The 27,949-nt window shown below is 39.7% G+C and overlaps 3 protein-coding genes across 6 annotated transcripts; 1 reads left to right on the forward strand and 2 right to left on the reverse strand.

Moving 5' to 3' along the window:
* Positions 1 to 272: 272 nt before the first annotated feature.
* Positions 273 to 17,687, forward strand: LOC127947440 (CCR4-NOT transcription complex subunit 1). Of its 4 annotated transcripts, none has more exons than XM_052544560.1 (49): positions 273 to 445; positions 2,569 to 2,869; positions 3,001 to 3,108; positions 3,221 to 3,319; positions 3,440 to 3,508; positions 3,593 to 3,647; positions 3,756 to 3,959; positions 4,083 to 4,251; positions 4,460 to 4,586; positions 4,926 to 5,039; positions 5,125 to 5,295; positions 5,413 to 5,540; positions 5,619 to 5,859; positions 5,948 to 6,067; positions 6,242 to 6,364; positions 6,839 to 6,990; positions 7,083 to 7,233; positions 7,338 to 7,539; positions 7,653 to 7,775; positions 8,237 to 8,361; positions 8,467 to 8,753; positions 8,859 to 8,937; positions 9,071 to 9,301; positions 9,403 to 9,543; positions 9,623 to 9,802; positions 9,889 to 10,005; positions 10,315 to 10,425; positions 10,532 to 10,609; positions 10,698 to 10,875; positions 10,951 to 11,099; positions 11,185 to 11,481; positions 11,564 to 11,704; positions 11,834 to 11,938; positions 12,050 to 12,169; positions 12,255 to 12,449; positions 12,661 to 12,803; positions 12,892 to 13,000; positions 13,075 to 13,244; positions 13,341 to 13,572; positions 13,668 to 13,913; positions 14,054 to 14,217; positions 14,426 to 14,543; positions 14,780 to 14,881; positions 14,969 to 15,142; positions 15,238 to 15,387; positions 15,569 to 15,749; positions 15,826 to 15,958; positions 16,605 to 16,739; positions 16,823 to 17,687. In XM_052544560.1, exons 2-49 carry the CDS (start codon positions 2,768 to 2,770, stop codon positions 16,899 to 16,901), a joined length of 7,128 nt encoding a protein of 2,375 aa, XP_052400520.1. In that variant the 5' UTR covers positions 273 to 445; positions 2,569 to 2,767; the 3' UTR covers positions 16,902 to 17,687. The 4 variants fall into 4 exon arrangements, with proteins under 4 accessions (XP_052400520.1, XP_052400519.1, XP_052400521.1 ...); XM_052544559.1 differs by having other exon boundaries at positions 290 to 445; positions 13,668 to 13,931; XM_052544561.1 differs by having other exon boundaries at positions 290 to 445; positions 10,969 to 11,099; positions 13,668 to 13,931.
* LOC127947444 (cytochrome P450 2F2-like) lies at positions 16,936 to 27,913 on the reverse strand. Its single transcript, XM_052544565.1, has 13 exons — positions 27,711 to 27,913; positions 27,382 to 27,544; positions 27,060 to 27,212; positions 26,792 to 26,952; positions 26,412 to 26,585; positions 25,681 to 25,819; positions 25,413 to 25,600; positions 25,198 to 25,339; positions 24,942 to 25,111; positions 19,838 to 19,857; positions 18,929 to 19,055; positions 18,244 to 18,388; positions 16,936 to 18,169 (listed from the first exon to the last, which is right to left on the reverse strand). Exons 1-11 carry the CDS (start codon positions 27,870 to 27,872, stop codon positions 18,965 to 18,967), a joined length of 1,563 nt encoding a protein of 520 aa, XP_052400525.1. The 5' UTR covers positions 27,873 to 27,913; the 3' UTR covers positions 16,936 to 18,169; positions 18,244 to 18,388; positions 18,929 to 18,964.
* LOC127947445 (cytochrome P450 2J6) lies at positions 20,773 to 24,230 on the reverse strand. The gene is made up of 5 exons (XM_052544566.1): positions 24,048 to 24,230; positions 23,806 to 23,968; positions 21,730 to 21,882; positions 21,475 to 21,635; positions 20,773 to 20,909 (listed from the first exon to the last, which is right to left on the reverse strand). Exons 2-5 carry the CDS (start codon positions 23,831 to 23,833, stop codon positions 20,883 to 20,885), a joined length of 369 nt encoding a protein of 122 aa, XP_052400526.1. The 5' UTR covers positions 23,834 to 23,968; positions 24,048 to 24,230; the 3' UTR covers positions 20,773 to 20,882.
* Positions 27,914 to 27,949: the final 36 nt, after the last annotated feature.

A 27,949-nucleotide genomic window follows, 5' to 3' on the forward strand; every position in this document is an offset into this window, starting at 1 on the left:
TTTTTTATTCAACTTTAAAATTAACACTTTTAAATGTTTAGGCCTGGAAGTTTATATGTATATGTGTGTATTTCCCTAAAATAAACAGAAATGGGTGTTTCATAAAAGTGTTAAGTTATTGTGAGAGAAAAAAATTATATAATCGTAATTGCCAATCCGTTCACACAGCAACAGGTGTGCGTGTGTTCATCTCTTTGCACCATTTGTGCGCGTGGGAATGGAGGAGCGTCTACGCGTTATCATAATATGTTGCGTAGTCGCGAGCTCGTGCGCGAGCTCAATAAGCTCCGCACTGTGTGTGCGCGCGCGCGCGCCGTGACAGTCGCCATTTTATTTGAAAATCCAAACCAAACCGAGGGAGAAAGCGACCTTTTTATCCGTCAAGATCAGAACGAAGAAATATGACGAAAATTATCATGCGCACGTAATTTTTTCCAGGATCGAGGTAACTCGCCTTCCCGCCGCGACAGGGCTTTCGGTACAATCCCACAAATTCCTGAAGTTATGAGTTGTTGTTGTTGTCTGCTCCGCAAATTTAACGTTAGCTCGTTAGCGTGTAAGCTAACCTTGCTGTTTTTAACGACCAATAACTTTTAAAAACCCAACCGACCCTGCGAGTACGGACTACGATTACCCTTAACAGCTCGTGGACGCAATCGTTAATATGAATTCTGAAAACCTTCTAATTAATACTGAAGGCTCGTAGGGCGAACGCCATGGCTATATGGTCACTGCTGGAGTGATTTAGACAGAGTTTGTTGATTTGCTCGATTTCTCCAACCATATCAATGTTAATTGAGGCCCAGACGACAGTAGTGAAGCTGTCTGCAACCTGCATGGCTGCTAATGTTCACTAACATTGTTTTACTTTCGCCTAACGTACGTGTACTAATAGTTTTTACTCGAAAATCAGTGCGTCCACTGCATTTATACAGGAGTAACGTTACGTTAACATGTTGGTTGACAGAGATTAGCCGTATTCATGCTGGAACTGTATGATATGGAAGCGTTTGCCTGCATTTTACACCAGCTTATAGCGACGTATAGAGGCATCAGATAGCTTGTATGTTTCTAACATTAATGCCCAAAACAAACCAACCGGCTGGTTCCTGTCAGCAGATGCTCCGGATGAGCATGTCGCACATCTCTCGGCAGCAGGCTAACTTGGTGCTCGTCACCGTTCAAACAATGAGCTTTAGGCTGTTAGCCAGCTCTGCTGTTGAATCTGAAAGAACTGGCTATTGAAAGGACAACGGGAGTTAATTTCGAGGGAATGCAGTAGATTAAGTGTTAAAATTGTATCTGAAGAGGCGTTTCAAATCATAATTGGGTAACGTTATATGTTAATTAATAAGGAACCAATTTGGATGGAAGATGAGTTAGCAGTAGGAATGCTAATATGCTAACAGTGTTGTCTACAGCCAAAATGGGAGTGTTTGATCGTTTGAAGTCAAACTGTTTTTGCTAGGAGTGGTTTCGTGAAAAATCACAAGTTACATAATGGTAACAACGCAGGTTGATTTCTGCTTAAATTGAAGGTTTTCACCTGTCTTACGTGTGGTTTTGCGCTACTAGTGTTCGAAACTGTAATTGTTTACTGTAGCTTAAAAACGACTTTTAAGAGTCTTTACACTATTTTGATTTGATCGTTACACTAAATGTTTCAAGAAAGTAGCTTCAGCAGGTAAATGAGGTTAGAAACACGCTTGCAATGTTGTGGAAATCATTTTGCTCGTATTAAGTGCAAAACATCACAATTCAAGCATCTGTTTTCTCATAAATATACTTTCAAGCACTTGACGGCTTTAAAGTAGCGGCTACCAGACGTACTAAAGGTTTATTTTATCTGTTTGTGAACTTTAGTCGAGGCCTGTGAGAGTCTGAGTGGGTATCACTTCCGGTTTTACAGCTGTACCGTTCAGGCAAGGTTCAGGTCCTCTCAGCGCGTTAAAACAAAGTGACTTATTGGAACTGGAGATTTGTACCCTTTTAACTGGTACAATTTACTGTTACATTGTAGGTTTTTTTATTGAATTAAGTTTTAGCAAGTTTTATGTTTTTAAAGGAACTGTTCACCTAAAAATGAAAAATGTAATTTACTCTCGTGTAGTCCCAAACCTGTATAGGTGTGTCCTATACAGTATACATAAATATGCATGCCATTTTAATAGAAATGGTGTAAAGTGTCTTCACGCTTAAAATTCTAAGAAGTAAAAATCTTCAAATACCATATGATGCAACCAAAAAGAGTGTTCCTTGTGTAGTTAAGTGTGAGTTGCTGTCAGACTACAATGTCGGAGGACAAAATAACTTCAGATTCATAGACTAGACACTTGAGTGCGTATTGGGAATTATATATAATTTGGAACTCTAGATATTTAGATGGATGTTGGTGGCCAAATTTTGGTTATGGTTTCAAATGACTTGAATATGGACAAAAATATATATTGTGTTCCATTGTAGTTTAGATTAGTTATTCCTTCAAAGTGTTTTATGCACTAACTGAAAATGTACTGTTGACACTTGAATTTGCCCTTTTCTAATTGCATTTAATCGTTATTTATCCAGATGTTACACTAAGAATTACACTGAAGGACGTTACTTGGGATCAACATCAATCCAGAGACTTGGCTTGTTGGACACCGGACACTTTTCAAACCTTTTGGGGGGGGGGGGCCAACAGAAGTAACCTATCACTGAAGTGACTAAAGGGGAATAATGGTGATTTTGCGCCGGGCTCGGCCGCCTGCTTCCGCCCCAACCAGCAATGAATCTTGACTCGCTCTCGCTGGCTTTGTCTCAAATCAGCTACCTGGTGGACAATTTAACTAAGAAAAACTACAGAGCCAGCCAGCAGGAAATACAACATGTGAGTTCATGGTGTTTTGGTATAATTAAATACGTTTAGTTCTCTTATTTCAGATTAGAAATTAAGTCCGCATTGCTAGTTACATCAGGGAACTGAAGGCACTGACAATTTGATGCATCACTTTTCCTCAGATTGTGAATCGTCACGGCCCTGAGGCAGACCGGCATTTATTACGCTGTCTCTTTTCCCATGTGGATTTCAGTGGCGATGGTAAAAGCAGTGGCAAAGATTTCCACCAGGTAATAAATGTAGCTTCTGCTTTGAAAATTTAGATTCTTTGTCAAATGAAAGTTTATTAATAGTTTCAGGATTCATTTTAATAGTTTATTTCCCATCTCTTAATTGCTTCAGACACAATTTCTGATCCAGGAGTGTGTGTCTCTTATTACGAAACCAAATTTTATTTCAACGCTTTGCTACGCCATTGACAATCCCCTGCACTATCAGAAGGTTTGTTGATCTGCAGTCTTTAAAAATATTTAACCTTTTTGTATTCAAATTTGGCAGTTTTGTGATTAAATGCTTGTTTGATACTGTAAGTTCATTGGTTGCATGTCTGCTTGTTTGTAGAGTTTGAAACCATCACCTCATTTAGTTACTCAGCTGAGTAAAGTTCTCAAGCTAAGCAAGGTCCAGGAGGTAGGCATAAAGATTTCCATTATATTCCAAAATATAAAAATGGTTGTGAGAATGGCAGTTTAAAAATGTACTCCCTTTCGCTAGGTGATTTTTGGCCTTGCTCTGCTGAACTCCAGCAACGCAGACCTTCGAGGGTTTGGTAGGTGTTCACTTCCTGGCTCTTAATTCATTTTTGGTTTCACTTTTGCAGAATCAGAGATTCTCTGCAATGGCTTTCGGCTCAAACCCTGGTTGCTTTCTTTCACAGCTGCTCAATTTGCGAAGCAGAAGCTTCCTGATCTCCTCCGCTCATACGTGGACGCGGACCTCGGAGGGAATCAGGAAGGTGGCTTCCAGGACATTGCCATAGAGGTTCTGCATCTGCTGCTTTCCCATCTTCTGTTCGGTCAGAAGGGCTCGAGCGGAGTCGGACAAGAGCAGATTGACGCGTTCCTCAAAACACTGTGCAGAGGTTAGTGGAAAAATCCACTAAATAATTGCTACTTGCGTGTTATATTTGTCTAGTTTTCCTGATGGGAATTGGTTCCCATGCTGTGCTCTGAGTCATTTAGTCCTGTGTTTTTGTTTGTCCCAGATTTCCCGCAGGAGCGCTGTCCTGTGGTGCTTGCACCACTGTTGTACCCTGACAAACGGGACATTCTCATGGACAGGATCCTGCCAGACTCTGGAGAATTAAATAAGACCATGATGGAGAGTTCACTTGCTGACTTCATGCAAGAAGTTGGCTATGGCTTTTGTGCAAGGTATTAACATCTCTCAAAATTTCAAATTCTGTCATTTACACCTCTTCATGTTATTTTATTCATGTTAATAAGATATTATTCTTTCGAGTTGCATGGTAAAAAATGTAAATGAAAAATTGACTTAAATGACAGCCTAATTTGTACTATCAATGCTGTTAATTTAAAGGGATTCCCATGTATTTATTGATTGATTTTTGTGTTTCCCCAGTCCTGACGAATGCAGGAACATAATCCTGCAGTATGGCGTGCGAGAGGTGACCGCCAGTCAGGTGGCCAGAGTGTTGGGCATGATGGCCCGGACTCACTCGGGGCTGTCCGATGGCATCGGCCTACAAGTATGTTCCTTGCATTGTTACCTTTTACTGTAATTTTTAATAGTGTATTAAAATTGTGTTTCTGGTAATGATGATAATCTAAAATATATTGAAAAATAAAATATATATATATGGAAATGTTGGTATGGCATGAGAATAGGCTTGTTAAACTTTTTGTAATATAAAATAACAATAGAAAAAACGAAAATGAAAACACTATTACTATACTAGTATATAAATAACTAAAATAATATTTTTTCTATCTTGGCCTGTTTTTGGTAAGGTAACAAAGTTTGAGTTAAAGGATTAGTTAGGGTGTCTTAACAGGTTTGAATAACTAATTTGTCTCACTATTTGTAGTCCATCTCAAATCCAGTGGGCGGTGGGATCTGGAGTGATGGGAAGGATAAGAGTGACTGCTCTCAGGCTCACACCTGGAATGTTGAAGTTCTAATTGATGTGGTCAAAGAACTGGTAAGCCTGTTTTAGATAAGTTAACCAGCTCAAATGTTAGTTAGCAGACCAAAACTTTATTTATTTAACTGCTTCTTGTTCTCAGAACCCCAATCTGAATTTCAAAGAGGTGACCTATGAGCTGGACCACCAAGGCTTCCTAATCCGGGACAGTAAGGGGCTTCAGATAGTGGTCTGTGGGATCCAGAGGGGTCTGGGAATGGAGGTGTTCCCGGTGGATCTCATCTATAGACCATGGAAGCATGCAGAAGGCCAGGTAGATGAAAGTCGTAGTTTGAAAATTGAGTGTTACTTAATCAGATTAAACTTCTAGAACTTTGCATTGGAAATGAAGTAGCATATTGAAGGCCAGCTCTTTTTTTGTGTTCTCCAGCTGTCTTTCATTCAGCACTCGCTGATGAGTCCTGAAGTGTTCTGCTTCGCTGACTATCCCTGTCATACTGTTGCCATTGACATCCTGAAGGCCCCACCTGAGGATGACAACAGAGAAATAGCCACATGGTAAGTCTTGCTAAATTTAATTTTATCCAAAAAAAAATTTCAATGTTTTATAGCTTCTCTTTGTGCTTTGGTCAACAGGAAGAGCTTGGACCTAGTGGAGAGCCTCTTGCGCCTCTCTGAAGTTGGGCATTACGAACAGGTGAAGCAGCTCTTCAGCTTCCCCATCAAGCACTGCCCGGATATGCTAGTGCTGGCACTTCTGCAGATCAGCACCTCCTGGCACACCCTGCGTCATGAGCTCATCTCTACTCTCATGCCCATCTTCTTGGGTAACCACCCCAACTCTGCCATCATCTTGCACTATGCCTGGCATGGACAGGTGGGTGGATTTGACAACCGTTTGATGAGTCTCAAAGTTCTGTTATGGTGTCCCTTTATACTAATATGTGCCTGGGTTACGTTTCCAGGGCCAGTCGCCCTCCATCCGCCAGTTGATCATGCACTCTATGGCCGAGTGGTACATGAGAGGAGAGCAATACGACCAGGCCAAGCTATCTCGCATCCTGGATGTGGCTCAGGACTTGAAGGTACTTGTGTCCTGACCCTGCTGTCATGAGGAGTAGATTTAGACATTTAGCAGACGCTTTTATCCAAAGCGACTAATAGTAGATAGTGTTAGGGTTAAGGGCTAAGAAACAGTTCTTGTAATAAAAAATAAAAAAACTTTAACGTTTTAAATGCTCATGTTTTTTGCATTGCAGTCTCTATCGATGCTGCTGAATGGTACTCCATTTGCCTTTGTTATTGACCTTGCTGCACTTGCCTCTCGCCGTGAATACCTCAAACTTGACAAATGGCTCACTGACAAAATACGAGAGCATGGGGTAAGTGATCATTCATATTTTCACTACTGTTTAAAAGTTTGAGGCAGTTTATTTAAATCTATGTTTAAATGTAATTTATTTCTGTTGGTAAAGGTAATTTTTCAGAAGCCATTACTCCAGGTTTCAGTGCCACATGATCCTTCAGAAATCATTCTAATATGCTGGTTTGCTGCTCAAGAAACATTTTCTTATCAGTGTTGAAAGCAGTTGTGCGGTTTAACATTTGAATAAAAAACCATGATCCTTCAGTTTTTTCATTGAATATTTCAAAAGAACAGCATTCATTTGATTTGAAAAATGTTTTGTTACGTTATAAATGTTACATTTTGATGATTAATTTGTTCTCACTGAATAAAGTGTTAATCTTTTTTCTCTTTTTTTTTTTTAATCTTCCTAACCCCATACTACACAGTATTGTATTTTAAGTTCTAAGCAAATATGCATGAACTCTTGTGTCTTGTGTTTGTCCATTAGGAACCATTTATCCAGGCATGCGTCACGTTCCTGAAGAGACGATGTCCCTCTATCATGGGTGGTTTGGCCCCAGAGAAAGACCAGCCAAAAAGTGCTCAACTTCCTCCAGAAACACTGGCTACCATGCTAGCATGTCTGCAGTCTTGTGCTGGGTGCGTATATAGAGCTTTTGCACATTTTTATAAGTTTTAGGAAATGCTTGGCTTGAAGTTAAACACTTGGTTTTGATGGCTTCTTTGAGCAGGAGTGTGTCTCAAGAGCTGTCAGAGACAATCTTGACTATGGTGGCCAACTGTAGCAATGTAATGAACAAGGCTCGGCAGCCGCCACCAGGAGTCTTACCAAAGGGACGAGCTCCCAGCACCAGCAGCTTAGATGCTATTTCACCTGTGCAGGTAACTGTGGCTTTATCTACTCAATCAGATGGCTATCAGTGTTAAGACTGCCTGAACTGGATTCTGATTGTGTTGTACTCAAACCTGTTCTGTTGTGTTTTTAGATGGACCCTCTCTCTGCGATGGGCTCTTTGAGTCTAGGTGTCTCGTCCACCTCCCACACCCCGAGCATGCAAGGATTCCCCAGCCTGCAGGGCTCTGCCTTCAGTAACCCCCAGTCCCCAGCCAAAGCCTTCTCAAACCTGCCCAACCCAAACCCCAGCACAGCCTTCCCAGGAATTAACCCCCTCTCTTCTCAACTCCCAGGTACCATGAGACTTCAATGGAGTTAGAAACTCTGATCTAGAACGTAGTGATGCTTTACTGCTGTTTATTTTCAAATACAAATGCATTAGAGATTTCTTGAATTGCTTGTCTAGGTTCTCTGAGCACAAGCTTGACTGGGATTGGCTCAGGTTTGGGCATGCCCGCCGTCAGCAGCGACCCTTTCGGCACTAGGAAGATGAGCACACCGGGGCTGAACCCACCCACCTTCCAGCAGAGTAAGATGAAGGCCTGTAAGTGGTGGTGTGGCTGAGAGAGTGCCAGGTGCCTCAAGCTGTATTTCCTCTCTAAACTGGCTCTTAGAGCATTACAAAAGTCCTTTTGACACGTATTTCAGAGTCTTTTATTTCTGTGTAATTTTCATCTCTGAGCCAAAAATGTCATTGGAACCTAAGAGGAAATACAGGTCAGTCTACATTACTGCAAGATATTCTTGGCAACCAGATTGGATCCGTGTGTAAATGTTTTCTTCCATCAGACATATGAAGGAAAACAAACTGTTTGCCAGGAACTTCTGTTTTTTGTTTGGTTTAGTTTTTTTTTTTTCTTTTAGAATTTGTGCTTTAGTCATTGCATTTATCAACTTGCATTTTTTTTACAAATGAAGTGATATTTTTTTTTACATACAATACATGCATACATACAATTTTACAATAGTTTTTTTCCCCTTTTGTTGAAGCTGACCTCTCTCAGGTGTGGCCCGAGGCAAACCAGCACTTTAGTAAGGAGATAGACGATGAGGCAAATAGCTACTTCCAGCGCATCTACAACCATCCGCCGCACCCCACAATGTCTGTGGATGAGGTGAGATCAACAGAAGTAACCGAGTAGAATTGGGCTTTTGTTCATTACCTCAATGTTAATGTCTATGGTACAGCTTTCAAATTCCTAGTCATTCTTTCAATGCAGGTGCTGGAAATGCTGCAGAGATTTAAGGACTCAAACATCAAGCGAGAACGGGAAGTGTTTAACTGCATGCTGAGGAATCTGTTCGAGGAGTACCGTTTCTTCCCTCAGTATCCAGATAAAGAGCTGCACATCACTGCTTGCCTCTTCGGGGGGATCATTGAGAAGGGCCTGGTCACGTACATGGCGCTGGGCTTGGCTTTACGATACGTGCTGGAAGCCTTACGCAAACCTTTCGGATCGAAGATGTATTACTTTGGAATCGCTGCACTAGATAGATTTAAAAACAGGTACTGCCAGTAGTTTGTCTTTTGTTTCCCGGCCACCAAACAAACGATTTAATTTATATCTTGATATACTAGATCATTTAAAATCTGAACCACTTTCTTCCTCAGACTGAAGGACTATCCCCAGTACTGTCAGCACTTGGCGTCAATAGCCCATTTCCTGCAGTTTCCGCACCATTTACAAGAGGTAACCTAGTTTTTAATTTTATTTTGGTCATGCCCACAGCATTTTCCTGTAATATCTCACTCTGCACTAGTTTTTTTTAAAGCATTCAGCTGAGTAAGTCTGCTGTTGTATGTTGTTCATTTTCTGTGAATAGTATATAGAGTATGGCCAGCAGTCCAGAGACCCTCCTGTGAAGATGCAAGGCTCCATTACTACACCTGGCAGCCTGGCTTTAGCCCAGGCTCAAGCTCAGTCTCAGACCCCCAAAGCCCCACAACCAGGCCAGGCTATCACCTTAGTGACCACAGCCACCACAACCACCACCGCTGCCAAAACCACAACCATCAGTAGACCTACAGCTGTTGGACCGAAGAAAGACGTGCCAGTGAGTGCACACAGTCACTGTTCCATTTTCATTTTCTAAAATGCACTATAAGACTAAGATGGACTCATCTCTGTGGTATTTGATTTTAAATTCTTCCACAGCCTTCAATCAACACCACAAACATTGACACCTTGTTAGTGGCTACAGACCAGACTGAAAGGATCGTTGAGCCCCCAGAGAATGTTCAGGAGAAGATTGCGTTCATCTTCAACAACTTGTCCCAATCAAACATGACCCAGAAGGTGATTGTTCTTTCAATCTATATCTTTGACATTTTAAGTTATGTATCATAAGTTTTTTACCTTTGCTTTGTTTTTGAAGGTGGAGGAGCTGAAAGACACTGTGAAAGAAGAATTCATGCCCTGGGTCTCTCAGTACCTGGTTATGAAGCGTGTCAGCATTGAGCCGAACTTCCACAGCCTGTATTCCAATTTCTTGGACACGCTGAAAAACCCAGAGTTTGTCAAGATGGTTCTCAATGAGACCTACAGAAACATCAAGGTAATATTCTTGAAATTAAAACATTATTAAAGGCATTAGTATACCTACATTTTGATGACTTGATGTTGTCCCATTTTGTTTCTCAGGTCCTTCTTACCTCTGATAAGGCAGCTGCTAACTTCTCAGATCGATCCCTGCTGAAGAATTTGGGTCACTGGCTTGGAATGATCACCCTAGCTAAAAACAAACCCATCCTATACACAGTAAGTTAAATTTTTATATCCATCGCCTGAGATAGTCATTTATAGAAGGATCCAATTCATTTACACTTACATTTATTCATTTAGCTGACGCTTTTATCCAAAGCGACTTACAATTGCTATACATGTCAGAGGTCGCACGCCTCTGGAGCAACTAAGGGTTAAGTGTCTTGCTCAGGGACACATTGGTGTCTCACAGTGGATTTGAACCCGGGTCTCTCACACCAAAGGCATGTCTTATCCACTGCGCTAACACCACCATATTCATTGTTATACCTGCTGTCTAATTTCATTAATGTCGTGCTCTTTTAGGACCTGGAGCTGAAATCTCTCTTGCTAGAGGCTTATGTGAAAGGCCAACAGGAGTTACTGTACGTAGTCCCCTTTGTGGCCAAAGTCTTGGAATCAAGTCTGCGGAGTGTGGTAATGCAATTTTTCTCTCCCAGTTTTGCTGTCAGGTGTTGAGTGTTGGGCCAGTTTTGCATATCCGGAAATAACCTCTCTTAACGATTGGTGCCCTGTTTTGTAGATCTTTAGACCGCAGAACCCTTGGACCATGGGCATCATGAACGTACTGGCTGAGCTTCACCAGGAACATGACTTAAAGGTCAGTCACTTCTCATTGATGCTAAATTTATGGTACATAGGCTTCCAGTGGAGTAGTTTTCACTTAGTCGCACAATTCTTTTTTTCAGCTTAACCTCAAGTTTGAGATTGAGGTGCTCTGCAAGAATCTGTCTTTGGACATCAGTGACCTGAAACCAGGAAACCTTCTGAGAGACAAAGAGAAGCTGAAGAACTTGGAGGAGCAGCTATCTGCACCAAAGAAGGAGACCAAGCCTCCTGAAGAGATGCTTCCTATAATTACAACAGGTATTACACTAAAACAGGCATGTTGTAACGTGCATGCTTTTTCCAGTTTTCAGTTTCTTATTTAACCAGAAGTAGATTCTGTTCCTTTTACAGTTGCTCCTTCAACTCCGGCCACCACCACGACCTGTACGGCCACTGGGCCGCCCACACCACAGTTCAGCTACCATGACATAAATGTGTATGCCCTGGCTGGCCTGGCCCCACACATCAACATCAATATTAACGTTAGTAATATATATTTTTTTTTTTTGGCCTTTTTAACTTTTTTTGTTTTCAAATGTTCTAATCTTTTTTTCTAATTTTATGTAGATCCCACTACTGCAGGCCCACCCTCAGCTGAAACAGTGTGTAAGACCAGCAATTGAGCGTGCTGTACAGGAACTGGTGCACCCAGTGGTGGACCGATCCATCAAGATCGCTATGACCACCTGTGAGCAAATAGTCAGGAAGGACTTTGCACTTGACTCTGAGGAGTCTCACATGCGTGTGGCGGCCCACCACATGATGCGTAACCTGACTGCTGGCATGGCCATGATCACCTGCAGAGAGCCGCTGCTCATGAGCATCGCCACCAACCTGAAGAACAGCTTTGCTGCAGCTTTAAGGGTAAAGACAAACTTTCAACTCAATTCTGACACAAAATCAATACGTTTTCAGCATTTCGACTCATTGAGCATGTCCATTTCAGGCTCCCACACCTCAGCAGAGAGAGATGATGGAAGAGGCGGCTGCTCGCCTCGCACAAGACAACTGTGAGCTTGCTTGTTGCTTTATCCAGAAGACAGCAGTGGAGAAAGCTGGACCTGAGATGGACAAGAGACTAGCAACTGTGAGTCCCTGCACACTGTCCTAATTATTAAATCAGATGAGGAACAGCTGCTTGTGTTAAGTAACGTAGTCATGGAATATCATACAGCCACAAAAAAAAAGTCTGATTCTGACAATTTTTGCATTGCAGGAATTCGAGCTGAGGAAGCACGCTCGCCAAGAAGGCCGTCGCTACTGTGATCCCATGGTGCTCACCTATCAGGCTGAGCGCATGCCAGAGCAGATCAGACTGAAGGTGAGTGCTCTTTGCAAACTTCTCATTTGGTCAATAATTTACTATTCTGTATAACAATGTTTGATTCTGACTTTTGACTGATTTTTTTTTTTTTTTTTTTTTTTGTTCCAGGTTGGTGGAGTAGATCCTAAACAGCTGGCTGTTTATGAGGAGTTCGCCCGAAATGTTCCAGGCTTCCTACCCAGTAATGACCTGTCCCAGCCCACTGGTTTCCTTGCCCAACCAATGAAGGTAGAGACACTAAAATCCTTGAAGAGATTGTCTTTGGTTGTCCCATTGGTTAAGTAACTCAAAAGTGATCTTTTCTGTATTGCAGCAACAGGCATGGCCCACTGACGATGTGGCTCACATCTACGATAAGTGCATTTCAGACCTGGAGCAGCACCTGCATGCAATTCCACCTGCGCTGGCTATGAACCCACAGACCCAAGCCATACGCAGCCTTTTGGAGGCAGTTGTCTTGGCTAGGAACTCCCGTGATGGCATCGCTGCCCTGGGCCTTTTGCAAAAGGTTAGACCGAAAAATCCAGGATTACCTTATATGGCAGTGTTGTTTATATCTGCTCCTGAAATGCCACTGTTCTGACTTTAGCTTCAATCTTAATTAAACACACCTGAAAAAGCTTAGAAGGGTCTTCGGGATCACTAGAAATGTGCAGGATTGCACATCCCTGCTATATGATCTCAGTTTAAATCTAACAAATCTCTTGTGCTCCACTCAGGCTGTGGAGGGTCTGCTTGATGCCACCAGTGGTGCTGATACTGATCTGCTGCTGAGCTACAGGGAGTGCCATCTGCTGGTGCTAAAAGCCCTACAGGATGGTCGCGCCTACGGCCCACAGTGGTGCAACAAACAAATCACCAGGCCAGTACTACATCTGTGCTGTAAACTTATTTGTCACAAACATAGATGGGTCTCAGGTCCTAACCTTTACTCTTTACGCCCGCCGCAGATGCCTGATTGAGTGCAGAGATGAATACAAGTACAACGTTGAGGCCGTGGAGCTCCTCATCAGAAACCACTTGGTCAACATGCAGCAGTATGACTTACACCTGGCTCAGGTGAGGAGAGTCTCTCTAGGATTTAAAAGGAAACAGTTGTAAATGAGCGGATTCTTACACTAGTGTGTTTTCAGTCCATGGAGAACGGGATCAACTACATGGCCGTGGCATTTGCCATGCAGCTGGTGAAGATCCTGCTGGTTGACGAACGCAGCGTGAGTCACATCACTGAAGCAGATCTCTTCCACACCATTGAGACACTGATGAGGACCAACGCTCACTCCAGAGCCAATGCTCCAGAAGGGTAAGACATCCGCTTATGTAGCTGGCCCTGCAACTGAATGTCTGTTTTGTTACTGAAAATTTAAGTTACCTGAAATTACTTGTGTGGAACCCCTAGTTTGCCCCAGCTGATGGATGTTGTCCGCTCCAACTACGAGGCCATGATCGATCGTCACCATGGTGGGCCGAACTTCATGATGCACTCTGGGATTTCTCAAGCCTCTGAATACGATGACCCACCAGGCCTTAGAGAGAAGGCAGAGTACCTGCTTCGAGAATGGGTCAACTTGTACCATTCGGCAGCTGCAGGAAGAGACAGCACAAAGGCTTTCTCTGCATTTGTTGGCCAGGTTAGCAAGAACACTTCAAAAGATTCTAGTCCCAGGTAGTTTTTTCTTAAGGCTAGAATTGAACTGCATTTTCACACATGCCTTTTCTCTCACAGATGCACCAGCAGGGCATCCTGAAGACCGATGACCTGATCACTCGCTTCTTCCGACTGTGCACCGAAATGTGTGTGGAGATCAGTTACCGTGCTCAAGCTGAACAGCAGCTTCCAACCACCAGCCCCGCTATTATCAGGGCCAAGTGCTACCATAACCTGGATGCTTTTGTTCGGCTCATTGCGCTTCTTGTCAAACACTCCGGAGAGGCCACCAACACAGTCACTAAAATCAACCTGCTCAACAAGGTTGGAATGCTTACAATGGTGACTTCAATCAAAATCTCAAACAAAAATAATGTTACTTTTCTTTTTGGAATGCTTACATTGTTGACTTTAATCAAAATCCTCAAGAAATAAATAATGCTGCTTTTCTTGTCATGGTGCAGGTTCTCGGCATTGTGGTGGGTGTACTGATTCAGGATCACGATGTGAGGCAGACAGAGTTCCAGCAGCTTCCGTACCACAGAATCTTCATCATGCTCCTGCTGGAGCTTAACGCACCAGAGCATGTGCTGGAGACCATCAACTTTCAGACGCTCACTGCTTTCTGGTAAGCCAATTGTGAATTAGTTTTAATATGCAGTCACATCTAGAAATGTTTGGTAATTTTCACAGGTGAAATCCAGTTGTCTTAATAGAGCAGTGCCTCATACATCACTACTCTATTGACTCTCATAGAAATATTGCTAATGTGCCTTCACTTTTACTTTGGTGATCAGTTTTTTGAGGAAGTATTCAAGAACATTGTCTCTTTTCAGCAATACCTTCCACATCCTGAGGCCAACTAAAGCACCTGGTTTTGTCTATGCTTGGCTGGAGCTCATCTCGCACCGTATCTTCATTGCCAGGATGCTTGCACATACCCCACAACAGAAGGTCTGTGTTTGTTGCACGATATGTATCGGGTGTCCAATTCTTCTCCAGGAGTGCAACTTCCTGCAGATTTTCGCTGACCCTAATTAAACGCCTGAAAAAGTTTTAGGATCATTTAAAACTCCCAGGCATTTGTGATTTAAAAATGGCCCTCCAGGAACAGGATTGGATACCCATATTCATACCAGTCAATTGCTGACTACCTTCTGTGCCTTATACATCTCTTTCCTCTCTCGCAGGGTTGGCCAATGTATGCCCAGCTGCTGATAGACTTGTTCAAATATCTTGCACCCTTCCTAAGGAATGTTGAACTCAACAAACCTATGCAAATTCTCTACAAGGTAATAACACAGTCTTGCCTTCGAAAGCTTGTCTCGTGGTTCTTCAGCTCAGTTTGTGACCTTGCATTGGTTTATCTATTCCCCAAGGGAACACTTCGTGTGCTGCTTGTCCTGCTTCATGACTTTCCCGAATTCCTGTGTGACTACCATTATGGCTTCTGCGACGTCATCCCGCCTAACTGCATCCAGCTGAGGAACCTGATCCTGAGTGCCTTCCCCCGCAACATGAGGCTTCCAGACCCCTTCACCCCTAATCTGAAGGTAGGGAGTCACACATAATATTTAATATCTGATGTGATGCATTGTGGTTTAGAATGTTGTTGTAACCAAGTACGATTGTGGTTATATTGTACCAGGTGGATATGCTGAGTGAGATCAACATTGCTCCCCGCATCCTCACAAACTTCACCGGTGTGATGCCGTCCCAGTTTAAGAAGGATCTTGACTCTTACCTCAAGACCCGTTCTCCAGTCACTTTTCTTTCTGAGCTGCGCAGCAACCTGCAGGTAGAGGGTGCCACTCGGAGTCGCAACATTTGTTTTTTTTGTTTTTCATTTAATAAAAACTATCCAGAGGGGCTAATTTTATGTTTTTTTTGTTTTTAGAGTCTGAACATGAAGTTGATGGATTTTAAACCTTTAAATTTAATTTTAATGAATGTTTTCATACAAATACACTCTTCCACAGGTATCCAACGAGCCAGGCAACCGCTACAACATTCAGCTAATTAATGCTCTGGTGCTATACGTTGGAACCCAGGCCATTGCCCACATCCACAACAAGGGCAGCACTCCCTCCATGAGCACCATCACTCACTCGGCTCACATGGACATCTTCCAGAACCTCGCAGTCGATCTAGACACTGAGGGTGAGGGGAAATTTTTTTTATTAATATTCATATCTCTAGTTTTACTTGACATTTAGACTTGTTTTCCTCCTCCCAGGCCGCTATCTGTTCCTGAACGCGATAGCCAATCAGCTGCGTTATCCAAACAGCCACACACACTACTTTAGCTGTACCATGCTGTATCTGTTTGCCGAGGCTAACGCTGAAGCCATTCAAGAGCAGATCACCAGGTATGGCAGTGTATTTATTTGATTTATTACTTATATCTGTCTAAACTCTTAGTAGGGTTTACTTCCATTTAACATAATTATTTACAATAATTTGTATGGATAACTATCCTTTTGAAGATTTAACATTTACAATCTTTGCCAAACCAACCCAGAACAGGCTGCCTTAATTATTTTAGTAATTTTTTAATAGCTAAATTTCCAATAATGTCCCATTTGTCAATGTTAATGCTACAATTAACTAACCATGAGCTATTCATTAGTTACATTATTAATCTTTTATAATATTAGTTGATATAAATACAGCTGTTCATTGTAACTTCAGGTCTGTTAAATGTTATATACAGTTCTTATATATATATATATATATATATATATATATATATGAACTGTATATAACATTTAATATATCTGAAGTTACAATGAAATATAGGTTATTTTCTATTTGGCTGCTTATTGTCATTGAGGTACTATAAATTTTTGTAATTTGTCATAGTTTAATTTTGTTTTAGTACATCATTAGTAAAATGAAAATGTTGCTGTCAACTAGCTGAAAAAGTTTAATTTTCGCAATACATTTCTGTTCATGTGTGAAATAACACTTGGTTTGAAGTGACTATAATAACCCTGGCTAACTGGTGTCATGCAGGGTCCTGCTGGAGAGGCTGATTGTGAACAGGCCGCACCCGTGGGGTCTGCTCATCACCTTCATTGAGCTGATCAAGAACCCTGCCTTTAAGTTCTGGAGCCATGATTTTGTGCACTGTGCGCCAGAAATCGAGAAGTAAGGGAGCCAACATGACAAACACATCTTTCTGCACTTTTTACAACAGAAAAACTGCAGTGTGTCCATGTTTTTGTGTGTAGGTTGTTCCAGTCGGTGGCTCAGTGCTGCATGGGGCAGAAGCAAGCCCAGCAGGTGATGGAGGGAACCGGTGCCAGTTAGGCTGCAGGAACTGCTCCTGTGCCCAGAGAGAGAGCTCTCCCTCACCCCAACCCTTCATTTGCCCCACCAAAACCCTGCTGCACGTCTGATCGACACAGCTGGCACTGGACTCCCGCTCACCTTCCACCGCGCGGCATCTGACCTGAGGAGTTTCTTTTTGGTTTTCTTTTTTCTCCCTCAACAAGATAAAATGTTCAATGTAAATATTAAAAAGGGACATTTTAAGAGCGGATTTTGAGTTTTTGGTTTTTGGGTCAAAAGTGAGGCACACGCTTGAACACATTTCACTCCTTGCTGTTTGGCTTCCCCTAACTCTCCATAAATTATTTTTGCCTTCAAGATGAATTGACTTTTGTTTGGAAGCTTGGTAGTGGCTAAGGAAGCTGTCTTGTTTTATTTGAATTTTTTTTATGGTTTTAAGGGGAGAGCTATCAGTGTGGTGAGCTGATAGGATCGGACAGATGTCCTGGACTGCAGTGGGTGGGGGGCACTAGTTTGCACCTGTGAGGAAACACATCTTGGGTTGGAGGTTCTCCCTGGCACTTGTACAATTGTGGAAATATTCAGAAATTTGTTGGTAAATTGAATCTTAGGAGTTTGTACAAAGATTCAACTTGCAGAACAAAAAGGACCAATACAGCTCATTTTGTAAGGATTTCGAATGTTTTGTAAATGTATTGGTCCACGTGTTGTATTTTGTAGTACTTTGTAGTTGCCTTTAGTTCCGCTACTTATTTCCTGTATGTATGCTTTCTGTAGTTACCGCATTAAACACTTGAACTGCAACTTCGCCTGCTTGTCATTTCATTTGCATCTGAAACCAATTATTTGATACATTTATGGTCACTCTTGACTATTTCAAACATTAAGCATTCAAAGGTTTTATCCTATAGGCCGTTACAAATGCTACCAGGCTCTTAGAGCTCCAACGTGTGCTTCTCAGGGTCCCACAGGTCAAGATGGGACTTCAAGAAAAGGGAGGACTATGTTACAGGAAGTTTTTTCAGATCCATTTTGACAGCCTCTGGAATTCCTGTGCCTTTCAGGAGTTTATCGCACTCACAAAAACAATCTGTGACCATAAAGAACTAAAGGACTCTTGAAGAGTATCTTAAAGGTCAGCAAATATTCACAGCATGGCCTATCAGAACATGGGTTAATCCAGTGTCTTAAAGTCTGGCCAGAGAGACAAATTGTGGACGTGTACTCCTATAGGAGACCCAGAAGAAGAGGAACACAGCCTGATGCGCTCTCCAAAGACTTCTTCCCTAGACAACATATGGTTATGGTTACAAGCCTGCTATAGAAGGCAAAATTTCAATAAACCTGAATGTTCTTATACCTTCCTCAAGAACCTTTATGACTTTAGTGATGGCCTGATGCAGAAGAAACTCTCTGGGTATGGAGAACAAGGTGTGACCCTCTTCTATGTCCTCTTTGGCAAGCATGTCGTATTCTGCTACTGTACCCTCTTTACTTCAGTACACCTGAATAAATGAATGTACACTGTGGTGGGTAACTCCATATTATGCATTTTTAAATAAATTATAAATACAGATGAAAAACAATCATAAAAAAAACGAAATTACAAATGTCTCCTTTATAACTAAATATATGTACTAAAATGATGTTTAAAATAAAAAGGTGAAAAAAAACTTCAATTATATCTGCAGAAAGAAATACAATCATGATGTGTACTGGCGCCCCTACTACAACTTCTACAGAAACTACTGTCCTACAGAATTAAAAAACTAATAATAACAAATAATCAATATAAATTCTACTAGACCTTTAAATGAAGTTTGATTCTTCCTGTCATTTATTTAATTATAAATTTATTGCAAATAATTCTGTTTACCAGTATAAATATGTCCAATTTACAGATCCTCAACAAGTCAGGTGTGAGGACCTTAAAAGATGTTATTATACATTACTCACGTGTCTTAAAAAAATTGCAAAGTAAACGCAGACATAAATTCACTATGACAATAAAATAAAGCATATAAATAAAGACAATGTTATCTTACCGACAGAGAATGGCTTCTCGGGCCAGGCCTGCTCATTCAGGAAGGTGGCTGGGTTAAACTCATGAGGAAACTTTCACTTGGGATTCTCCAGCAGCACAGAGGAGAGGTCGGGAAAGATGAGAGCTCTCTGTAATTTTCCAGTTATTCTTCATTAGAATTCAGTTCGGTTTTTAAAAGCATATATATTGTATAATCACTTAAATACTGATTCTACATGCTTTTTCATGTGTGATGTGGTAGATTAGGCTACAGGTCACATGGTCTTCCTCTAGTCCGCCCCTGGTTGCGGGACACTCGGCATTAAATTTTCACTAATTATTCTGATCATTGTTATTTAGTTAGCTAAAGCATTTTTAATTTAAGACGATTGCCTTAGTGCATTCATTTAGAATTGAACTCTTCAGATATACATCTCAAAGTGAACTACTTTGCAGTCCAAAGGGAAGATTTATGCAAAAATAACTTATATTTAGATATTATTTATATGATTATTGTTAGGTTTATTTCACAGAACTGGTATATTTGCTAGGAATGTCTTAAAAACAGACAAGAAGGCCACATTTATTAACCTGGCTAGACCTTTATTATGTTCTCTCGTCGTCGACAAACTTTCTTCTGAAGCAAAATGCATAAAAAATAAACAAATTTCTAAAAATAAAATAAGCTTTCGATTGACAGAGCTCACTTTTGGGATTATGGGTAATCTAGTTCTCCAGAAATTCAGATATTAAAAACAAGGCAGATTTACATCATACATCATCACTTCAAGCACCGTGAAACTCAAGGCAGGTTTGAATTAAAAGAAAATTGACAGAATTTTACATAATTATTATTAGTCAAATTTAATCTGTTTCTCAAATTATTTTCTTTATAGAGTAGGGAGGAAAAGTATTTGGCATTATGATTTACTGTTTAACTGTCTCTCTGTGTCTGATGTGCATTCTGTAGGGTTTGGGGGTGAGGGTGACCCCATATACTGGGGTGTAATCCGGTTCCCCTACATCCTCAGGCCACACAAACTGGAAACGGCGCAGAAGAGTCACCATGATCAGGAAGAGCTCCATACGTGCAAGACCCTCACCAAGACACACACGAGGACCTGTAAAACACATACAGTAGAATGATGCTCATTGATAAAAAATATGACCCTGGACCACAAAACCAGTCCTAAGTCTCTGAGGTATATTTTTAACAATAGCCAAAAAGACATTGTATGGGTCACATATGTCATACATTTTTAAATAGTTACCTGTAGAGAAGGGTATGAAGGCCTCAGGCTTCTCAAACTGGCCCTGCTCATTTAGGAAGTTGTCTGGGTTAAATTCATGAGGAAACTTCCACTGGCCTTCTTCTTTTAGTACAGAAGTGAGGTTGGTAATGATTACAGTTCCCTGACCAAGCAGAAACAGTTCAAATTTGTTCTGAAGTATTAAAAACTCTGGTTTCTATGCAGGTGTCCTCACCTTGGGGATGTTGTAGCCCATCAGCTCCGTGTCTTTGGTGGTGCAGTGAAACACTCCTAGCGGTGCAGTGTTAGCGACACGCTTAACCTCATGAGTCACAGCCAGTGTGTACGGCATATCGTCTCTTTCTTCATATGTTGCATGATCTTTACCTTCCAGAACCTCATCGATCTCTGTTTGACATTTGGCTGGTGAGAAAACAAGGCCATGCTTGTTTAAGTTTAAAGGAGCTAGCTTACAGTAGCTAATAAAAAAATGTAATATACAAGATTTGCATTTAATTTTCTATGAGTAATCTGATTCTTCCTGCTCCGCTGCCTCTAATTTAACCTAAATCCGGTTTAAATTAAACCAAAATCAATGTGTGCGTTTTAAACAAACCTTGAATCTCTGGGTGGGTCATGAGGTAAAGAAAAGCAGTGAGCAGAGTGTTGGATGTGGTATCAGTCCCAGCAAAGTGCAAATCCAAAATGTACATGATGAGCTGTTCTTCAGAAAAGGAACCATCGTTTTTTTCTCTGGGGAATGTGAGATATCATTCAAGATTCAAATGGTGGTGTAGCTGTTCAAGAATACAAAGAGTCCAATGCAAATGCTTCTAATTTTCAAATGTATCGCAATGTTTTTTATATAATCAGTATAACGATTTGCATGAAATGTATTTTTACACATTTCCACAAACAGTTACATTAAAATGCAAGGTTTTTTCACAATTTGGAATGTAGTGACATTCAGCAAAAGCGAAATATAATAAAAATAATTTAGTTCAAATTAAATTTAATAAGGCTTTCTATTAAATCACTCATGGTTACTATTATTTTTTTTAAGTTTATTTTTTTTTTAGTAGCTTTGAGATACCTCTAAATATTGTCAAAATACACTTTGCAAATGTGGGTTTAAATTTTACAGACATATTGAAGACTCATCTTGCACTACACAGATTTTTGTCCAATTAGAAGCTCTCTCGAATGAGAATGTCCCTCCCCTATTAGCCTACTGTATTCCTCTGATTAGCTAAATCACACTTTAATCACTGGCTATTAAAAAAAAAGGAAAGAAAGGTGTTTTGATCTAAATTCTCACCATATTCCATGGTCCATTGGTGATCTTTGAAATCTCTGTAATTAACCGGATGTACTGCTGAAGGAATTTGTCATTGTAATCAAAACGGGATCCGTACAGAACCAAGCTGATAACGTTTGATGCAACATTGTGAAACATATTCTGAGGATTCACAGTTCCTCCTGTACAAATGTACAGTATATCCGTTAAAAACATTATGACCTTCCTTGCCAGTTGAGATTTAAACCAACAGAAATAGTTTTTACATTTAAATACCAGCATTTTTGTCCAAGTCAGCAACTAAACGTGAGATTTCTTCCAGAATTCTCTCTTCCATAGACTTCTTCCCCAGGCCAAAGTTCCTCAGGGTCATCAGAGCAAAGCGTCGATGATCCTTCCAACGGGGGCCATAATCGGCCAATACAATGCCTATAGTTAAATTAAGATGTTAGTTGTGGGAATTCTGTTTTGTTACATGTTCCAAAAGCTTATAATCAGCAGCATAACACCTATAACAAGTACCTGATATGAGCCATACTTCTTACTCAGTTAAATACTACAACAGTACCATCCTCAAATTTGATTGGTTGAGAAGCAGTATTCCAAGAACATTGATAATTGGTTTTTACTCTTTTATTACTCTGCTTGTTTTTTGATTGCACAATCGAGATAGACTGTTAGTCTGTGTATAGGTGGGATTTTCAGTGACTCGTTAAAGGTATTTTACATCGTTAAGGCCCAGTCAACCTCATTTTTATAAATGCATCATCAAATGCAGCAGTTCCCAAACTTGGTCATAGGTCCCCAAACAGTACACATTTTGGATGTGAAACAAGCATTTTAGGTCTCTACTAATGAGCTAAAGAGTTTAATCAGGTGTGTTTGATTAGGGACCCCCAGGATCATGCACAATACCTAGTGGACCACTCGCTGCATCCGAAATCTAATACTTCCCTACTATAGTTTGCTAAAAACAGTAGGGCTGCATCTGGAATTGTATACTTCGCTTCTAGATAGTAGGAGAAAAACAGTATGTGGAAAAAATAAAATAATAATATCTGAATTAGGGATATGCCAGGATAAAATTTTCATGTTGCAATTAATTGCTAATCACGGTATTGAAATTTAGTTAAAAAAAAGTTATAATAATCCAGTATAACAGGTTTAACAACTTAAGTTTAATAACTAAGTTAAACATTTAACATAGATTAAAGTGCTAAAAACACCAATAGGCATCACTTTACAATAAGACCTCATTAGTTAAACCATTACCATTCACAATGAGCAATAACTACATTTGCTAGCAGAGTTATTAATCTTTGTTAAAACAATACAAGTCTTAGTTCATGTTAGCTCATTAAATACAAGTTGCAAGTTTTGATTTTAACAAAGCGTTATTAAATATTGGAATACCTAGGATTTATGAAAGTTCAGAATAATTTTTCATTGGCAATTTATGTTAACTATTGAGTTAACTAATGTTAATTAATGAAGCCCTAAATGTAAAGTGTGAATGAACAATAAATAATCAAAACCCTTAAGAAATATCTGTCATGTTGTAGTCCAGATTAAAAAATAAATAAATAAATAAATAGCCTATTATGCCTAAATATTTAACTATTTGGCGCTGTGATGAACACTAACATTAAACATTATTTAAATATGCTTTAGAAAGTAGTGCAGCTGCTATATTTCTGAGATTTCCAGGGCAAAGGCTGCATTTTCTGCAGTTTAGCGCCATCTGCTGTCAGATAGTGAATGTGCTTTCGACTCTCACGTGTTCCCCCCATTTATTGGAAGCCAAACACACCAAAAGTATGACGAAACAGCGCAGGTAAAAATGACCTAATTAAGAGAGTATGTGATTTCCGATGCAGCCTATGTGAGGCGAGTAATATGTTCACATTCATAGTATTAAAAAAACAGTAGGCAAAAGTAATAAGATTCTTATTAATTAGAATGTAATTAAATTATATTAGGCTACATTAGTTATTTTTTACTGATTACATGATTACATATTACTCACACATTATAAACAATGTATTCATAATTTATTGACTCTGCCTAATTTTTCATCCTTTAAATTACCTTTTAAAATGGCCTACCAATCATATACATCTCTCAAGTCTCAAAGAACAATCCCTAGTCAGGTGGCTATAATTACAGAGAAAATTGAGAGGTCATACAGCATTTGACCACTGGATTTGCAGAAATCATTTTAAAGTATAATACGATATTGTGTCTAATTGTAAGTCTGTTGATGTAATTGAACTGTTGTATAAAAGCAATATTTCACTCTCTAGACTGTGATTTTATGACTTCGCTGAGAGGACCGTTTGTAATATGAGTTACCTTTATTTTCTGAGAGATGATTGATCATGAAGTCTTGAGGGCGTCCTGAAAAGTCTTGAGCCTTCGTAACCAAAGCTTCCTTAATAACCTCAAAACTATTTAGAAAAACGACTGGTCTTGATCCATTGTACAGGCTGAAGATTTTCCCATATCGTTCTGCAAACTTAAAATATTGGGAAATTACTTTACAAACTAGATCAATTGAAATGTTAATGCTTTAGATGACCAAAAGAAAGCCATACTCTTTAAAAATCCTTCAAAGGATTGGCCATATTCACATGAAGCAGATTCCCAAATAAAGGGAGAGGAGGAGGTCCGGGAGGAAAATTTCTTGGCCTCTGGATCCGGATGAGGAGGAAGACGAAGAAGATGCATGTCCACACAAGAATCAAAGAGCCCAGCATGCTGACTAGATGTCCAGCTGTTGTCCCTCAAGCAAAAGAAGCGTATGAACTCAAATCACTGTCTCTTAGTCCATCTGAACAAATATTATGGCCATGTTCCAGGAAAGATAAAATGAACCCAGGCAAACAGACTACAAGGTTATGTAGTTAGGAATTTAACAAAATGTTTATTTTCACTTTATACTTTTTGTTTTAGCGTTTTTTTTGTTTTTTTTTTCAGTGTTTTGTAGTCAGTGCTATCTAGTGGAATGTTTAATGAAGGTACAGTATTGAAAAGTTGGGAGACAGTAAGATTTTTGTTATTTTAAATGTATCATGGTTTCCACATTAACATTAAGAAATGTGTCTTGAGCAGCAAATCAGCATATTAGAATGATTTCTGAAGGATCATGTGACACTGAAGACAAAAAATAAATTACATTTCAAAATAAAGTGAAATGTGAAAAAGGTATTTTAAATTGTACAAATATTTCACAATATTACCACTCTTACTGTATTTTCATCAAATAAATGCTGCGCTTGGGTGCATAATCGACATTACGCTCAATTTTTAAACGTTCAGGCGGTTATAATATTTGAAGCCTTTTCATATATTCAGACAAAAATCAGGAAGAAAATAATTTTGTAACAAGTCTTTAATAAAGAACTGACTTTTTAATTGTTTTTATGGCATTTTTATAACCTGTAATAATACATACTGTTATTAAAATACATCATAACATCATCTCTGCATCTGATGTGCATTCTGTAGGGTTTGGGGGTGAGGGTGACCCCAAATACTGGGGTGTAATCCGGTTCCCCTGCATCATCGGGCCACACAAACTGGAAACGGCGCAGAAGAGTCACCATGATCAGGAAGAGCTCCATACGTGCAAGACCCTCACCGAGACACACACGAGGACCTGTACGAGACACATGTGGATATATAATTTACAAAATGCCCTCAAGCAAGCTAAACCTACATATATATCAGATTCTGAACAGATACCTGCAGAAAAAGGCATAAAGGCTTCAGGCTTCTCAAACTGGCCCTGCTCATTCAGGAAGTTGTTTGGGTTAAATTCATGAGGAAACTTCCACTGGCCTTCTTCTTTTAGTACAGAAGTGAGGTTAGGAATAACAAAAGTTCCCTACAGAAACAAATAGAGAGAATATTATATTTTCAAAAAGGGTAAAAGTGTCTTTATATGGAAGTGTCCTCACCTTGGGGATGTTGTAGCCCATCAGCTCCGTGTCTTTGGTGGTGCAGTGAAACACACTTAGTGGTACAGTGTTAGCAACACGCTGAACTTCATGAATCACAGCCAGTGTGTACGGCATATCGTGTCTGTCTTCATACGATGCATGATCTTTACCTTCCAGAACCTCATCGATCTCTGTTTGACATTTCTCTAGTGAAATAAAATGTTGTGTTTGAGTTAAAAGCATTGATCAATTTAATAGAATTTTCTGAAAAACCTGAAACACAAACCTTGAATCTCTGGGTGGGTCATGAGATACAGAAATGCAGTGAGAAGGGTGTTGGATGTGGTATCAGTCCCGGCAAAGTGCAAATCCAGAACGTACAGGATAAGCTGAGCTTCTGAAAATGAGGAACCATCGTCCCCTCTCTGATGAAGTTAAAATAACCAATGATTAGAGAGAAGAAGTACCACATTCGAAATCAGTTAAAAAAGTCCTAGAGATGCATTGAAATTAAAAAGGGCTACTAATGAACCAGTAAATATTTTTATATTATGGCCATTAAATATTAGAAAATGTATACTCTTGTTTAAATAAATGGAATATTGTATAAATATAGATATAGATGGACATTGAAATTCTATAGTTTTAAATGACAAACAATAAAATAAATAATAAATAATATATACTCATTTTAAATGCCACAAGTAATTTGTTTGGAAAGATTTATAATGTATAGTATGGACAATTTATATTTATTTTAACATTTGCTAAAGATTCATTTGAACAAAAATGTAGTTATTTTAACCTTATTTAATTAGTGTTTTGAATATTAACTTTAAGTGGGCATTAGATGATGACAAAAGTCATATAAATGTAAAACTAGAAGAAGTGCACAATTTAATAACCAATAATTAACCAATACAAATAAATAAAAAAAGCTATAATATTGAGGATAACAGATACGGTAACAACATGTCTGAATTCCTAAAAAATACCATCACAGATGTCCAAATGCACCTTATCAAGCTCATCCAAATAACAGTCAATGAAGTCTCTGGGTTCCCCTGGGACTCTTGTCTTTTTGTGCTCGTTGACCAGTTTTGCAGACATTTCTCTGGCCTTGCTGGCATTTCTGAAGGCCTTTTTAAAAGGCAGAGGCAGACTTCTCAGCATAGGAAATGTATCGTATATCTGCAATAAAACAGACAAAATTTCCAAAATATCACTAGTGATAATGCTGTTAATTTTAAATATTTTTAAGTGCCATACAATATACTCCTGAAACTTTTATTGGAACAATAACAAGTAAATAATAATAAAATATGTTTTAGACTTTTGCACTTCTCTGAATATGTATTTTAAAAGCTATGAATATAATCATTTAAAAATGATTATACCATGGCCCATGGTCCATTGGCAATCTTTGCATTCTCTGTATAGAGGTGAATGAAAAGCTTGAGGAATTCATCGTCATAATCATAGCGGGATCCAAACAGAACAATGCAGATGATATTTGATGCAGCATTGTGGAACATAGTCTTAGGGTCAAAGGAGCTTCCTGCACAGACACAATATACATTGATCTGATTGTTAAGTCATATTTTTACATTGAGTGAACTGTACCTTCAATATATAGCTATGTAACAAAAATTAGCACATTATTACCAACTCTTTTTTCCAATTTGGCAATAACGTGAGAAACCTCTCCCAGAATTCTCTCCTCCATTGACTGCTTCCCCAGGCCAAAGTTCCTCAGGGTCATCAGAGCAAAGCGTCTGTGTTCTTTCCAACTGGGGCCATAGTCGGACAAAATTACACCTGCAATAATATGTAAATATCATTTATTGGCCTCAATGATACTAAGTGTAATATCAGATAAAGTAGAAAATTGCTCTTTGGACTATAATGTGAACAACCTCAAAAAGGATAGGCTACTGATTAACCATAGTCTGTATAAGTGTGAAGGTTAAATTGCAAGTAGATTTACCGCTTCCTTTTGTAAGTTGGTTGACCATGAGATCCTGCGGGCGTCCTGCAAAGTCCACAGCCTTAGTAACAAGAGCTTCCTTCAAAACCGCAAAACCATTAAGAACCACCCAAGGTTTTGATCCCAGATACAAGCTGTAAACTTTCCCATAGTGATCTGCGAGCTGAAAGGTTTAGCATTAAGACATTAGACTGCTTGCAGTTCAATACGCTTCCATATATTTTACAATGCAATAAGCATTTTTGGAATGTTGCCTGGATATTCTTAATGTATTTCTTCAGGATTCAAATCAGTGATCGATGAAGTGTTCAAAGAATGTTATACTGTACCCTCTCAAAGTCTTTCAAAGGATTGTTGATGTTGAGCTCCAGCAGATTCCCAAATAATGGCAGAGGACGAGGTCCAGGAGGAAAGTTCTTAGGCCTCGGGATTTGGATGAAGAGGAACAGGAGGAAGATGCATATCCACATCAGTATCAGAAAGCCCAGCATGCTGACTGATGTCCAGCTGTTAACTGCTCTCCTTTCCCGTATAAAATCAGATAGCAACACACAAGCCCTCCCACTTC

The sequence above is a fragment of the Carassius gibelio genome, chromosome A25 (genome assembly GCF_023724105.1).
Source record: "Carassius gibelio isolate Cgi1373 ecotype wild population from Czech Republic chromosome A25, carGib1.2-hapl.c, whole genome shotgun sequence".
NCBI lineage: Eukaryota > Metazoa > Chordata > Actinopteri > Cypriniformes > Cyprinidae > Carassius > Carassius gibelio.

Coding starts and splice junctions, on each gene's coding strand:
- LOC127947444 (XM_052544565.1), bottom strand. CDS start 27,872: ATGCTGGGCTTTCTGATACTGATGTGGATATGCATCTTCCTCCTGTTC. Junction 27,213..27,381: donor CCAACTTACAAAAGGAAGCG/GTAAATCTACTT, acceptor ATATTATTGCAG/GTGTAATTTTGTCCGACTAT. Junction 19,858..24,941: donor CCTACAGAATGCACATCAGA/TGCAGAGATGAT, acceptor ATGCACATCAGA/CACAGAGAGACAGTTAAACA.
- LOC127947440 (XM_052544559.1), top strand. CDS start 2,768: ATGAATCTTGACTCGCTCTCGCTGGCTTTGTCTCAAATCAGCTACCTG. Junction 5,860..5,947: donor ACTATGCCTGGCATGGACAG/GTGGGTGGATTT, acceptor TTACGTTTCCAG/GGCCAGTCGCCCTCCATCCG. Junction 7,234..7,337: donor ATGCTATTTCACCTGTGCAG/GTAACTGTGGCT, acceptor TTGTGTTTTTAG/ATGGACCCTCTCTCTGCGAT.
- LOC127947445 (XM_052544566.1), bottom strand. CDS start 23,833: ATGATCAATCATCTCTCAGAAAATAAAG. Junction 21,883..23,805: donor TCATCTCTCAGAAAATAAAG/GTAACTCATATT, acceptor ATTTAACTATAG/GCATTGTATTGGCCGATTAT. Junction 20,910..21,474: donor CCAATGGACCATGGAATATG/GTGAGAATTTAG, acceptor CACATTCCCCAG/AGAAAAAAACGATGGTTCCT.